General features: G+C 41.9%; 2 protein-coding genes across 7 annotated transcripts in view; one reads left to right on the plus strand and one right to left on the minus strand.

Moving 5' to 3' along the window:
* Nucleotides 1-15,760, plus strand: part of ZNF24 (zinc finger protein 24) — a 48,190-nt gene that overhangs the window by 15,150 nt on the left and 17,280 nt on the right. The window contains exon 5 of the mRNA XM_066353469.1: nt 13,447-13,460. Within this exon, the coding sequence (XP_066209566.1) occupies nt 13,447-13,460 (14 nt within the window). The remainder of the gene's footprint in view (nt 1-13,446; nt 13,461-15,760) is intronic.
* The window catches only part of ZNF397 (zinc finger protein 397), a 39,259-nt gene continuing 30,541 nt past the window's right edge, over nt 7,043-15,760 (minus strand). For 4 of the 6 annotated variants that reach the window (XM_066353462.1, XM_066353463.1, XM_066353461.1 and 1 more), the window contains exons 2-3: nt 15,510-15,739; nt 7,043-9,209 (exon numbers count right to left, since the gene is read on the minus strand). In XM_066353462.1, coding sequence (XP_066209559.1) covers nt 7,264-9,209; nt 15,510-15,624 — 2,061 coding nt within the window. In that variant the 5' untranslated portion in view covers nt 15,625-15,739 and the 3' untranslated portion in view covers nt 7,043-7,263. Of the gene's footprint in view, nt 9,210-10,323; nt 10,382-15,509; nt 15,740-15,760 lie in introns of all 6 variants that reach the window. The other 2 variants (XR_010747419.1, XM_066353465.1) reach the window with 2 other exon arrangements.

Consider the following 15,760-nt stretch of genomic DNA (forward strand, 5'->3'; position numbering starts at 1 on the left):
TGGGAGGTGAAACAGGGAAGGAGAGAACAAATGCAGTAGTTGTTACTGAGCTGTCTACAGCTCTTAGTCTCACTGACCATCTTCAGAGTAAGTGGTATGAATACCTCATCTTCGCCTCACCATGGGGTAGGAGGGAGAAGACTTCAGATCCCCCTCTCCCTCTGGTCAGTTTCCACCGTAGAGCATCCATTTGACGTTTCTAGGCTCCAGCAACAACCACGGAGAAGTCCAGCTCTAAACCAGGAATCCTGGCCCTGCAAATAGGCTTATAAACTGAGCTTGCCACAATGACTGATTAGGCATCGCAAACCTAACATGTCCCAGAACAGACTTTTAATTTCCCCCAAACATGTTCTTAGAATTGTCCTCATCTTAGTGAGTTGCTGAGGCCATAGTGTCCCTGCTTTCCTGTTCGCACTACTTCACTCAGTTCTCAACACAGCAGCCAGACCATGCGAGTCAGCTTATGTCACCTCCCTGCTCAGAATCATCCTTCTCGCTCTATTTAAATGTCAAAGAGGCATTGTGTCTGCAACTTAATTTTTTTTTTTAAGATTTTATTTATTCATTTTAGGAGAGAGAGAGAGATGGGGGTGGGGAGGGGGGAGGCGGGGAACAGGAAGCATCAACTCCCATATGTGCCTTGACCAGGCAAGCCCAGGGTTTTTTTTTGAACCAGCGACCTTAGTGTTCCAAGTCAATGCTTTAGCCACTATGCCACCACAGGTCAGGCTGCAACTTAATTTTAAACAATTCAGAAAAAATGGCAAAAGTATTACAGATACATGTATATACACATTTGGGTAGACAGCCAGATATCTGGCCCAGAATGTCAACAGTGCTGAGAAAACTTCAAGTAGTTTTTGCCAGGTTTCTCCACTGTAGTTACTATTTTTTTCCCCTTTCCATACCCTATTCCTTGGAAGTGAGTCAACAGTTTCAGCATTCTTTAGGGGTAGCAGGTTGGGATTACACTTCACATCCTGGAGGGGGGACAATCTACATACATTATTTGTAATTCTCCAATATGGTTTGTCTCTTCTTCCATATTTATTTACATCAATGTGGGCTCATGTATATTTACCATATTTTTCACTCCATAAGACACACCTAGGGTTTTAAGGAGAAAGATAAGAAAAAAAATATTCTGAACCAAATGGTGTGTTAAAATATTTAATAAAATACCGTCTTTTTCACTCCATAAGATGCACAGGCATTCCCCCCTCCACTTTTGGGGGGAAAAAAGTGTGTCTTGAACAAAAAATATGGTGTTTGGTCTTAGCAGCTCTTTTAAATGGACTTCTTTGTTCCTTTGACATGCCCCCACTGTATTGTTTTTTGAATTCTTGCTTCCTTTCTTGTACTATAAGATGCTCCAGGTTCATCATGTAGTTTTGCTGCCCTACCGCTAGAATCAGCCATTTCTTAAAGGAACCCTAGTTCCTTTTATTTGCAGAATGCTATTTACAAACCATGATCGGAGCCCTCTCAGAGAACACATAATATATACTAATCCATGTATACTCCTTTCATAATTGTTTCTGTGTCTACCCATCTGTGTATGAGAGTTCATACTGATATCTGTGACTCTATTCTGATAATTTTTGATTGAACACTGAGTATTACACATGAAAAGTGACAGTCTCGATGAGATTGTCATCCTCTAGAGGATTTACCCTGTCTTCTACCTGGCAGCTAGATTAAGAGCAGATAACAATTTACTAAAAAGGCTGACCTCATGAGATTGTTTCAGACTTATTCCTTTTTACTGAATTTATCGGGGTGACACTGATTAACAAAATTATACAGGTTTCAGGTGCACAGTTCCACAACACATCATCAGTACACCCACTGTGTCATGTGCTCATCCAAGTCCAGTCTCTGTCCATCACCATTTATCTCCCCTCTACCCCCACCCCATCCCAGCAGTCACCCCACTGTTGTCTGTTTCAGACGTTTCTTGACACTTGCTCCGCACAGGTTTCATTCTCACGCCTAGAGTAGAGCCTTTCAGTGTTTACATTGAGATTGTGGGTGATTACAAGAGCACCTCCTGCTTGGCGTGTTCTGTGACCCAATTTTACTCCCTATCACAGTGAGTTTGCTGAGAATTCCATTTACCTTCTGGTGTCATTTGACTGTATTTCTTGGTCTTTGGCTCTGCCAGTCGAAGAATCAGCAGATGTTTGGGGAAATCAACTGGAATTAAATGTCAGGCACAATATTTTGCATTTCTCTTCCTTTTTTATTGCTTTAATTTGTATAGTAAGTAGCGTCACTTTTATAACTTATTTCCAAGTCCTAGTGAGCAACTGGATTTAGAAAACCGGAGGAGAATGAGGAGTAGAGGATAGCTACTCATTTTATCTGGATAGCCAGATTTTTTTTCTTTTCTTTTTTTTTTTACATAGAGTCAGAGATACGGACAGACCGAAGGGAGAGAGATGAGAAGCATCAATTCTTTGTTGCAGCTCCTTAGTTGTTCAATAATTGATTTCTCATCTGTGCCTTAACTGGGGGGCTCCAACAGAGTGAGTGACCCCTTGCTCAAACCAGCTACCCCACGCTCAAGCTGGTGAGCCTGTCCTCAAGCTCAAGCTGGTGACCGCAGGGTTTCGAGCCTGGGTCCTCTGCGTCCCAGTCCGATGCTCTATCCCCTGTGCCACCACCTGGTCAGCCATGACTAGCCAGGTCTTTAGTAATGCAGTTCACCAGGATAGAGAATTCAGGAGGAAGACATGGGTGCATGTATTAAGTTCATGACTTTGAGTTTACCTTTAGGACACAGGGTAGAAATATTAAGCAATTGGCTCTTAAAATTGATTCTTATGAGAGATGGCTAAATGTCAGATATAAATTTGATCATTCTCCTTTTCTTTTTCACTTTTTAAATTCCCCAAAGAGCAGTAATTGATTGTACACTTTTCTTCCTACTCACTCTTCAACCTATCATGTCACTGCCTTCAAGCTCCTCTACTTTTACATGAACCTCAGGATTTTATTTCCAGACTTCCAAACTGTTTTCCTTTCTGCTGCTTCTTTCCTCCTTTTAATCTTAGACTCTTTGTAAAGTAGAGAGATGATCATGCCATTCCCTGGTTCAAAGGCCCTAATGGCCTCCCATTATCTTGAAAGCAAAATGCAGAAAAAGATCTCCCATCACACCTAGAACTTTTGTTTTATAGATGACACTAAACCCCAGAGAGTTTAAGTGCCTGTTTATTATCACATTCAACTGTCTTTTCTTGTACTTCATTTTTATTTCCACCTTACTCTTCATTTTTTAAGGACACATTCCAGTCATTATTTTCGTAACACTTCAACTATGGGCAGGAACCTTTTTCCCCTTCAGGAGCACTAAGCACAGCGCCTGACACTGAATACTTACTGAATGAATGACCAAGCAGCACACTCCACGTTATTTCTTATACCTTGCTTCTGTGCCTTTGTTAACTATTTCCTTCCTGCCTTTATGTCCCTACCTCACCCTTCAAAACTCAAGTCTCAGGAGCTCCACAAAACTTCCCCTTTTCTTTCCAATCATTATTGAACCCTACCTCCTCTGGGCTCTTGTCTGCCTTTATGATTACTTTGAGCTTTGTGTTTTCTGTATACATCAGCCTTAATCATTATTCAATACATATTTTGTTGGGACAGTATACAGGTTTGTATACAAACTTTGTGTACACTATAAAACCTTTAAATGCCTTGCACATACTAATTTAAGTGTGTTGGACTGCAATATTAATTGGGAAATTATAGGGGCATTCAAATTAAATGATAGTAGCAGAATTTTAACAAACAGTTAATAACAGAAAGACAATTTAAATTTTTATTTTATTATTTATTTATTTTTTTGTATTTTTCTGAAGCTGGAAACGGGGAGGCAGATAGACACACTCCCGCATGCCCCCGACTGGGATCCACCCGGCACGTCCACCAGGGGGCGATGCTCTGCCCATCCGGGCATCGCTCTGTTGCGACCAGAGCCACTCTAGCGCCTGAGGCAGAGGCCACAGAGCCATCCTCAGCGCCTGGGCAAACTTTGCTCCAATGGAGCCTTGGCTGCGGGAGGGGAAGAGAGAGACAGAGAGGAAGGAGAGGGGGAGGGGTGGAGAAGCAGATGGGCGCCTCTCCTGTGTGCCCTGGCTGGGAATCGAACCTGGGACTTCCGCACGCCAGGCCGACGCTCTACCGCTGAGCCAACCGGCCAGGGCCTGAATTTTAATTTTTAAAAAAACTTTCTGGGCCCTGGCCAGTTGGCTCAGCGGTAGAGCGTCGGCCTGGCGTGTGGGGGACCCGGGTTCGATTCCCGGCCAGGGCACATAGGAGAAGTGCCCATTTGCTTCTCCATCCCCCCTCCTCCTTCCTCTCTCTCTCTTCCCCTCCCGCAGCCAAGGCTCCATTGGAGCAAAGATGGTCCGGGCGCTGGGGATGGCTCCTTGGCCTCTGCCCCAGGCGCTACAGTGGCTCTGATCACTGCAGAGCTACGCCCTGGAGGGGCAGAGCATCGCCCCCTGGTGGGCAGAGCACTGCCCCTGGTGGGCGTGCCGGGTGGATCCCCGTCGGGCGCATGCGGGAGTCTGTCTGACTGTCTCTCGTTTCGGCTTCAGAAAAATACAAAAAAAAAAAAAAAAAAAAAAACTTTCTGGAACGCTGAGGTCCCTGGTTCAAAAGCCCGGGCTTGCCTGGTCAAGGCACATATGGAAGTTGATGCTTCCTGCTCCTCCCCCCTTTCTCTCTCTCTTTCTCCCTCTCTAAAAATGAATAAACAAAATCTTTAAAAAAATTGTTTAGGCTCTGGCCTTTTGGCTCAGCGGTAGAGCGTTGGCCTGGCGTGCGGGGGACTCGGGTTTGATTCCCGGCCAGGGCACACAGGAGAAGCGCCCATTTGCTTCTCCACCCCCACCCCCCCTTCTTCCTCTCTGTCTCTCTCTTCCCCTCCCGCAGCCAAGGCTCCATTGGAGCAAGGATGGCCCGGGCGCTGGGGATGGCTCCTCTGCCTCTGCCCCAGGCGCTAGAGTGGCTCTGGTCGCCGCAGAGCGACGCCCCCGGAGGGGCAGAGCATCGCCCCCTGGTGGGCAGAGTGTCGCCCCTGGTGGGCATGCCGGGTGGATCCCGGTCGGGCTCATGCGGGAGTCTATCTGACTGTCTCTCCCCGTTTCCAGCTTCGGAAAAATACAAAAAAAAAAAAAAAATTGTTTAAAAAATTTTCTATTTTTCAGTAGAAAACTGCGCGCGCGCGCACACACACACACACACACACACACACACATATATATATATGGCCTATTATCAATATCTATGTCAGAAATCAACAAAGTCTGATGAATATTGTCACTTAAAAAAGCTGGTCCTGGCCCTGGCCGGTTGGCTCAGTGGTAGAGTGTCGGCCTGGCGTGCAGAAGTCCCGGGTTCGATTCCCGGCCAGGGCACACAGGAGAAGCGCCCATCTGCTTCTCCACCCTTCCCCCTCTCCTTCCTCTCTGTCTCTCTCTTCCCCTCCCGCAGCCAAGGCTCCATTGGAGCAAAGATGGCCCGGGCGCTGGGGATGGCTCCTTGGCCTCTGCCCCAGGCGCTAGAGTGGCTTTGGTCGCAACAGAGCGACACCCCGGAGGGGCAGAGCATCCCCCCCTGGTGGGCAGAGCTTCGCCCCTGGTGGTCGTGCCGGGTGGATTCCGGTTGGGCGCGCTTGTGGGAGTCTGTCTGACTGTCTCTCCCCGTTTCCAGCTTCAGAAAAGAAAAAAAAAAAAAGCTCGTCCTGGCCGGTTGGCTCAGTGGATAGAGCATCGGTCTTGCATGCAGATGTCTCGGGTTCAATTCCTGGTCAGGACACACATGAGAAGCAACCATCTGCTTCTCTTCCCCTCCCTCTCCTCCTTCTCTCCTTTTTCCCCTCTCACAGCCAGTGGATCGATTGGTTCAAGCCTCGGCCCTGGGTACTGAAGATGGCTCAATTGATTTCAGCATCAGTCCCAGACAGGGGTTGCTGGGGGATCCTGGTCGGGGGTATGTGGAAGTCTGTCTCTCTACCTCCCTTCCTCTCACTTAAAAGAAATCAGGCAGTAGGTCTTTTTAAACAGAATATGCTACATAAATTAGTCATGGGAGTATTACTTTAGCTGTCATTTTGTTCCATCCATAGATGATATATAATATAGTAGTAGAGCCTGACCTGTGTTGGCGCAGTGGGTAAAAGCGTCGACCTGGAACACTGAGGTCGCTGGTTCAAAACCCCAGGCTTGCCTAGTCAAGGAACATACGGGAGTTGATGCTTCCTGCTCCTCTCTCTGTTCTTTCTATCTCTTTCCTCTCTCTGTCTCTTTCTCTCTCTGTGTCTCCTCTCTTTAAAAAAATGAATAAATAAAATGTAAAAAATAAAATTAAAAAATATATATATAGTAGAGAAATCTTCACACTTTGACTTACAGTTTTTTTATTCTACATATTTAGAAGCTGTGATTAAGTGGTAGTATGGAAGAAGTGATTGCAAACCACTAAAGTTCATAGGCTGCATTATTGAGAGCAAAACAAATCCATATTTTCTGTGAACATCACAGGAACTTAAAAACTCCTTCTCATTAGAAAAACCAAAACTAGGCCAGAAAAAAATTTTTTTTGATAAAATAGGGCACTGGAGTAATGTAGTCAATAAATTTAATACAATAGCATAGTATTTTTACACGAGATTTAATGATAGCTAGCACTAGCATAAGCTAGAACTCTCTAGCTGTGAGCAGATAAGTGTATATCAGAGTGAATGCCAATTAAATATGGAAAAATTTTAAGTTTTCCCTACATTATCTAAAACAACTTCTTTATATGTAATAGGTAATTTGGGCTCACTAAAAATTTGAGATTATAATACTAATATATTTCTAAGTTCTGATTTTACACCCTACAGCATTGATTTTTGTAATATCTGGTAAGGTTCTTAATATTGTTATACATTTCTTACAATGATAAAACACTCTTTTTGTAGAACATATTTGAATAAGACTAGAGTTTTTCTTACATTGTAGCAGATACAAATTTCTTTCCATTGTTGCTGACATTCAGTAAAATTTTTATTTACATTGAACATTTTCCCACAACACACAGGATTCCTCCTCAGAATTTTCTTAAGTTTAGTAATGTCTGAACTCTAAGTTAAACTTTCATTATGAAAATTGAATCAATGTTTTCTTTCCATAGTGAGTTTTTTTTAAATGTAGCACAAGAGTTGAGCATTGATTAAAACCTTTTTCATAATCAATAGTATTTCTATTTTTCTGGTATAGTGTCTTTGGTAGTGAACAAAGTTGGTGTATACACTAAAGGTTTTCCCACATTCGTCTCATTTAGACTGTCTTGGCCGGAATGGACTTGCTCGTGATCAGTTAGTTCAGAGAGTTGGGTAAATTTCCTGCTGCACTGGTGACACCTGTGGGGTTTCTCCCTGGCGTGAATTCTCTGATGTCCAATAAGATCAGTACATGTGCTGAAGGCTTTTTCATATGTGTCACATTTATATGGCTTTTCCCCACTGTGGACTCTTTGATGGTTGATGAGATCAGAGCGCCGACTAAAGTTTTTGCCACACTGATCGCACGGATACGGTTTCTCTCCGGTGTGGGTCCTCTGGTGCAGGGTAAGAGCCGAGCACTGACTGAACGCCTTCCCACACTCATTACACTTATATGGTTTTTCTCCAGTGTGGATTCTCTGATGTTTGATGAGGTCCGAGTTCTGGCTGAAACTTCTGCTGCACTGTGTGCACGGGTACGGTTTCTCTCCAGTGTGGACTCTCTGGTGAAGAGTCAGGTCGGAACTCTGACTAAAGGCTTTCTCACAACCATCACAGTGATAGGGCTTTTCTCCAGAATGGACTCTCTGATGCTTAGTGAGGTCTGAGCTTTGACTGAAGCTTCTAGTGCACTGATCACATGCATACGGTTTCTCTCCAGTGTGGATTCTCTGATGTTTGACAAGGTCTGAACGACGACTAAAACTTTTAGTACAATCACTACAAGGATAGGGTTTCTCCCCAGTGTGGATTCTCTGATGGAGAATAAGGTTGGAGCTCTGACTAAAGGTTTTCCCACATCTGTCACATTCATAGGGTTTCTCACCTGTGTGAATCCTATGGTGTTTAACAAGATCTGATCTTCGACTAAACATTTTACTGCACTGGTTACATGGGTAAGGCTTCTCTCCGGTGTGAATTCGCTGATGATTAATAAGATCTGAAAGTCTACTGAAGGTTTTGCTACATTGATTACACGGATAGGGTTTCTCTCCTGTGTGAATTCTCTGGTGCAGAATAAGGACTGAGCTCTGAATAAAAGCCTTCCCACAGTCATTACATTTATAGGGCTTCTCTCCAGTGTGGATCCTTCGATGTTTAATAAGGTCTGAGTTCTGAATGAAACTTTTGCTACACTGATTGCACGGGTACGGTTTCTCCCCAGTGTGGATCCTCTGATGGAGAATAAGATCTGAGCTCTGACTGAAGGCTTTCCCACACACCTCACATTTATATGGTTTTTCACCGGTATGGATTCTTTGATGTTTTATAACATCAGAACTCTGACTAAAATGTTTGTTACACTGGTTACATGTATAAGGCTTCTCTCCAGTATGGATTCTCTGATGTTTACCCAGGTCTGAGCGCTGGCTAAAACTTTTACTACAGAGACTGCACTGATAGGGTTTCTCTCCTGTATGGATTCTCTGATGTATAATAAGATAGGAGCTCTGGCTGAAAGGTTTCCCACATTCATTGCATTTATAGGGTTTCTCACCAGTGTGGACTCTTTGATGTTTAATAAGGTCTGAGCTTTGACTGAAACTTTTAATACACCAATTACAATGATAGGGTTTCTCCCCAGTATGAATTCTCTGATGCAGAACCAGAGCTGAGCTCACACTAAAGGCCTTTCCACACTTATCACATTCATAGGGTTTTTCCCAATGGGTTCTTTGATGCCTAATAAGGCCTGTACTCCAAGCAAAGCTTTGTCCACATTCATCACAGTTATGTTGTCTTCTTTTAAAGAGGTTCTGATCATTTTCATTTAATTTATCCCGAAATTCACAGAAGTCTCTGCATTTGGAGTCCTGGAGAACATTGTCTCTGAGGCTGCCAGGCTCTTCAGTCAATGGTTCAGTTTTTTCTGTAATTCTCTCCTCTGAAGCCAGCTCTCCAAACTTGGACTTAGTCTCACTATCTAGAATAATAAACAAAATCCAAATGGAATGTGTTCTCCCGACTGTAAGAAAGTTTCAGGTGAAACAGATCACTATTTACCTATAAAATGGTAATCACAATATGGGAGTACTACAAAACACACAATTATCCTCGGAGAGGGAGGAGGAAGAAATCAGTAAGTAATGGATCACAGTCACCACTTAGAGAAGTGGCTGGCCGGATTTGGTTTGTATATGTTTGCCACAGGAGATCTGGGAAAACTGAAGCCTAATCCCAGTGATGAGGAAAGTCTCACTAAATTACAGCTGATACATCAGCAGTGTATGGACATCGGTAAGGTAAGCAGTTTGAAAGAGTGGGTGTGGGTGAGGGGAAGTGGGAGAAGGATCAGCAATCAGGAGGGTATAGCAACTAGGCTGGCCAGAGGCTGCCATTAGGACAAAGAAAGGAGCATCATGCCCAGGAATGGTCAAGACAGAATCCTAAATTTATAAATAGGCCTTTTGGCCTGATTATCACCAAGGAAGTAGCCAAGAATGCATGACCCCTTTTTTGGAACAGCTACATTCATTGACCAAACTTATTTATAAGGTGTGTAAACCAAGAAAAAGTTAGAAAGGTGGGGTCAGAAACCCTTGTTGAGTTGATTTTTGAAAAGGCTGGTCCTGTGCTCAGCAATCCCAGATGCCTGTGATGGTGGCAGCGTGAGAGCTCCGTGACTTTCTGGATTGCCAGCCCACTGTTACGGGCACACCACTGTCAGACTGCAGGTGGTCTAGACAGCTGAAAACACGGCACAGGCTAGTTTTAAAGGCAAACGTCCAAGATCCCAGGCCTCCAGGTGGGGTTTACAATATATGTAGAATTAAAATATATGGCAAAAATAGTACAATGGGAGGGAGGTAAATAGAACTAAAATATTACAAGGTCTTTGGATTATCCTAGAAATAGTAAATTAAGAGAAACAAATAAATGTGTATGTTGTAATTTCTAAGGCAGCCTTTTTTAATCAAGGTTCTATAAGAAAATAAAACAGAAAAGAATTTAATGACTATTTTCCTAATTCTCCGCAAAATGGTAACATAGCTAGTACCACAACAGATGCACAGTAGAGACAGTAATACATTACTTACAGAGGGTGCCTTAGAGTACGTGGGCTTCATTCTCTCACAGAATCACATCTGAGAAAGGCTGTTATGAGGTAACCATTAAATAACAATAAAGCAATGTATAAACAATAAATCAGTAGAAAAATGTTATCCCTAGCTGGATAGCTCAGTTGGTTAGAGCATCATCCTGAAGCACAGAGGTTGCCAATTCAATCCCTGGTCAGAGCACATACAGGAGCATATCATTGTTTCTTTCTCTCTCTCTCTCTCTGTCTCTCTCCCTCAAATCAATACAATAAACATAAAAACAAAAAACTAAAAACAAAAATAAATATTATAAAATCAGACTAAAAAGGAGTCAAAAGAAATGACAAAATGAGATAAATAAAAACAAATAAGGAGATGGTAGATTTAAATCTAAACATCAACTATATTATATGTAAATTAACTATTCCAACAAAAAGCAAAGACAAATAAATGAACAGCTAACATCATACTTAATGGTTAAATAATGAATGCTTTTCTTCTAGGAACAAGGGAGGAAAGCAATAATGCCTCTCTTACCACTTCTATTCAACATTGTATAACTTCTATTCAATACTCCTAGCCAATGCAATAAAGATAAAAAAATAATTGAAACATACAAATAAAAAAGTCAAATTGTCTTCACTTACAGATGACACACATATAGAAAATCCTAGTGTCTCAAAAAAGCTATTAGAACTTATAAATGAGTTTATTACAACAATATATAAAAATCAATTGTATTTCTACATACTAGCAATGAACAACTTAAAACATGTTAATCAACTGTATCAAAAAATGAAATACTTCAAAACAAATTCAACAAAATATATGCGACATTTGTATACTGAAAACTGTAAGACATTGCTATGTAAAATTAAAGACCTCGTAACCAGAAATATATGCTGTCATTTATGAATAGAAAGATTTAATATTGTTAAGATGGTAGAATTCTCTCCAAATTGATCCATAGATTCAATGCAACCCCAATCAAAATCTCGGCAGGCTTTTTTGTAGAAACTGACAAAGTGATTCTAAATCTTTATGTAGAAAGGCACAGAAGAATCTGAACAATTTTGAAAAAGAAAAAAATTTAAGAAGTTACACTATTTGATTGCAAGCTTTAGTAAAAAGCTAAAGAAATCAAGCTACGCCAGTGTGATAATGGCATAAGGACACACATACCCATTAATGGAATAGAACAGAGTAAATAAATAGATCTAAACATAGATGCACAACTGATCTCCAACAAAGTTGTGAAATAATTCAATGGTAAAAGGACAGTCTCTTTTTAACAAAATGTGACCAAAATTAACCTCAATTCTTATGCTATACACAAAAATTAACTATAAATGTAATAAAAACCTAAACATAAAAGCTAAAACTATATAACTTCTAGAAGAAAGCACAGATGACCAAAATTAATGCATAGAACTTGAGAAAATAAGTTTGCATTGTTTAAGCCACTCCGTCTGTGATATTTTGTTATGGCAGACCTAGCAGACAAATATGGTATGTTTTTAAACTTTATACATTTGTGACATTATTCCACATGTATTTTGTGACTTGCTTTTTTTGCTTAATATTATGTTTGGAAGATTCATCCATATTCATGTGTATAACTGTAGTACATTCATGTTCACTACTATAGTGTGACATATGCCACAATTTATTTACCCTTTCTCCTTCAATGGATGATAACATTTGCTATTACAAATAATGCCAATATGAATATGCCAGGATCTCCAGGTGTTTCTCTAGGTTATAAAACCTTAGGATCAGAATTGTTGGGCTTTTTTATTTTATTTTAATTTATTGTGTTTACATGGATTCAAGTGTCCCACTGAATATAACTCACTCACCCTCCATCCCTGTGTCTCTTTTTATACCCCTTTTGCCCCCCTCCCCTAACTAAAATTGTTGGGTCTACAACTAGATATTTTTATTTTATTTTATTTTATTTTTTATTTATTCATTTTAGAGAGGAGAGGGAGAGACAGAGAAAGAGAGAGAGAGGACAGAGAGAGAGAGAAGGGGGGAGGAGCTGGAAGCATCAACTCCCATATGTGCCTTGACCAGGCAAGCCCAGGGTTTTTGAACCGGCGACCTCAGCATTTCCAGGTCGGCGCTTTATCCACTGCGCCACCACAGGTCAGGCAACAACTAGATATTTTTAAATGGTTAAACCAATTCACACTTCCATCAGTAGTGTTAACATTGCTCTATATTCTAACTAACATTAAGTCTCTTTTTTTAACCCACTGCTTTAGGCTCTTATCTCTATCACTACATTGAAACTAAAATTATTAAAGTCCCTAGTAAGCTCTATCTTGACAAGTCCAATGATCAATTATTGATCTTATTCTTAATTTATCTGACATAGTTGATTACTCTCAAGGCATTTGCTTTCTTCTTGCTAACTTACCTTTCTCCTATTCTCCATACAACAGAGTGATCTTTACATGTTATTATCCTATATAAAGAGTTCCAGTGGATTCCCATTAAACTGGGAATAAATTTCAAATTCTTCCTATGGCTTAGAAGGTTCCATGATCTGGCCCTTTCTACCCTCATTTCATTCCATCACCTCTATTACCTGTTTAGCCCAGGCTCACTCTGTTCCTGATATATTTAGGGACCTCTTGATTTGTTATTCCCTCTGCCTGGAATACTTTTCTCTTGAATAGTCACATGGCTTGTTCTCTCACTTCATGTATATCTCCAACCATTCTTTACCACCTCAGAGAGGTACAACGCATGATGAGCCCTGAATTTTGAGGCAACAGATACCAGAGCAGGTCCTAGTTTGCTCTTGGGCACTAACAGACACTTAATGCTTGACCACAGAGTGCCAAATGACTATTACAAACTGACCAATGTGTACTAGTTGTTATTTAATCAACCAAATCATAAAATTGGACATAGAAACCTGTATTCCACTGTAAAAGCAAGTCTGGAAGATAAGTAAATCCTATGTGCTGGTGACTCAGATTATCATAGCGCCTGTTCCTGTTTTCCCCTATCTATATACCCCAATCTATATTCATGGCCTGATGCATATTCCCTATTACCAGTTAACAGAGATTGAAAAGGTACAGATTTACTTTCATTGTTGGTTTACAGATGTGTCTACCCATGTGTAGGCACAAGCTGAAAGCAAATAGCTTTCACTTAAGCCCAGCTGTGGTCTCAAACATGCCAGTGAAGGTAAATCTTCCTAGTGGGCAGAATTTAGATACACAACCAGTTAGTTGTCCACTTTTCACTGAAGGAACATAGCCTAAGATACATGTCTATATTGACTGATGGGTAATGACTAATGCGTTATCTGATTAAGTAGGTACCTGGAAAGAATAAGACTAGAAGACTAGTAATAAGGATTCTGGAGGAAAAGTACGAGGATGGGCCTCCTAGAATGAGCAAAGAATGAATATATTTCTGTCCCATGTGAATCCTCAACAAAGGACATCCACTGTGGAGAAGCCTCCTAGTCACATGGACATGATGATTCACAGTATGAATGCCAGTCAACCTTTTTACCAATGTTTGCCCAATGAACTCAGGTACAAAGTGGTCATAGCAACAGGGATGAAAGCTATGCATGGGCTCAACTGTATGGACTTCCAGCCTGACCTGTGGTGGCGCAGTGGATCAAGTGTCGACCTGGAACACTGAGGTCACTGGTTCAAAACCCTGGGCTTGCCTGGTGAAGGCACATATGGGAGTTGATACTTCCTGCTCTTACCCCCTTTCTCTCTCTCTCTCTGCCTCTCTTCTCTAAAATGAATAAAAAATAATAATAACCCCTCCCCAAAAAACCCAATATAGGCCCTAGCCAGTTGGCTCAGTGGTAGAGCATCGGCCTGGCGTGCAGGAGCCCCAGGTTCGATTCCCGGCCAGGGCACACAGGAGAAGTGCCCATCTGCTTCTCTGCCGCTCCCCCTCTCCTTCCTCTCTGTCTCTCTCTTCCCCTCCCGCAGCCAAGGCTCAATTGGAGCAAAGTTGGCCTGGGCGCTGAGGATGGCTCTGTGGCCTCTGCCTCAGGTGCTAGAATGGCTCTGGTTGCGGCAGAGCAACACCCCAGATGGGCAGAGCATCGCCCCCTGGTGGGCATGCTGGGTGGATCCCGGTCAGGCACATGTGGGAGTCTGTCTGACTTCCCGTTTCCAACTTCAGAAAAAATAAAAAGAAAAAGAAAAAAAAAACACAAAAAACCCCCAATATGGACTTCCACTCATCAAGTCTGATATGCCTATAACCACTGCTATGTACCCTAGCCACAAAAGGCAATACTAAGCCAGTACCATTACCTGAAGATGAACTAGCCATCCACTTGGGGCCAGATTCATTACATTTGACCCCTTCTATCATAGAAAGGGCAGCAATTTGTTTCCAAAGGACTAAATACATAGTCCAGACACGAATTTGCATTGACTAAGAATACCATGGCTATATTTATTCCCCTGGTAATCCATTCAGTATTGCCTCCACAGTAGTCATTTTATAGGAAAGGAAGTACAGCAGTGAGCTCACACCTATGTAAATCAAAGGTCTTACTACATGCACCATCATCCAGACATGAACTGCAGTAATGGTGAAATTATTGGCTGAAGTTTATTTTGGTATCAGCTAGGCAACACCACCAAGTGTGGGGTGGTGTTGTACAGGATGCAATACACTTTAAACCAGAGGAAAACAAACAGTATTATCTTCCCTGGGCCAGGGTATAGGAGCCAAGGGTGAAGGAATAGTAAGAATGTCTCCTCTCTCACTGATTAACTAATAATCCAGTTATATTATGTTTGCTTCATATCGCCATAAGCTTGGGTTCTCAGGCTCCAAAACTCTTAACGACTGCCCTACAATAAATAAGCAAAATGACTTGAAAAAATTTTAAAGGGGGACATACCAAGCACTGACAGATTGGTGACAAGGTGATTATAATGGGGGAAAAATGGATGATTTGGGGGACTTAACAAAGAGGAAGGAATTTCATGAGAATTTGATTGCCAGAATTCACAGTAAACTCATATGACTATACTTGCAGCACTAACGATATGGTACAGCCTAACGGAGTGAGGGGTAAGCAATGAGGAATACCAATAGCACTTGAAGACACTAACATAACAATGGTAACACTCCTCTCCCCAAAACCATGGAGAAAGATATAATACATTGCTTCTCACCTGACAGAAGGTAGTGGTCTTGAGATTCACAATTGGACTGTATCTCCATGGGCTGCAACCGGACACTTGACATCTCAGGGAGCAACTGGAGAATTACCATTTCCTCAGTAAGCATTTCTTGTCTAAGTGGGGGTCTGAGACCTGGAGGCTACTGGGCACCACCGGGCTTGGAAAGGCATCATTGCAGACTGGAGATATAATTTCTGACGCCAGACCACCAGAAACATCCTCTAGATATGAAAGAAATAAAG

This window comes from Saccopteryx leptura, chromosome 11 (assembly GCF_036850995.1).
Source record: "Saccopteryx leptura isolate mSacLep1 chromosome 11, mSacLep1_pri_phased_curated, whole genome shotgun sequence".
In the NCBI taxonomy this organism is placed as follows: domain Eukaryota; kingdom Metazoa; phylum Chordata; class Mammalia; order Chiroptera; family Emballonuridae; genus Saccopteryx; species Saccopteryx leptura.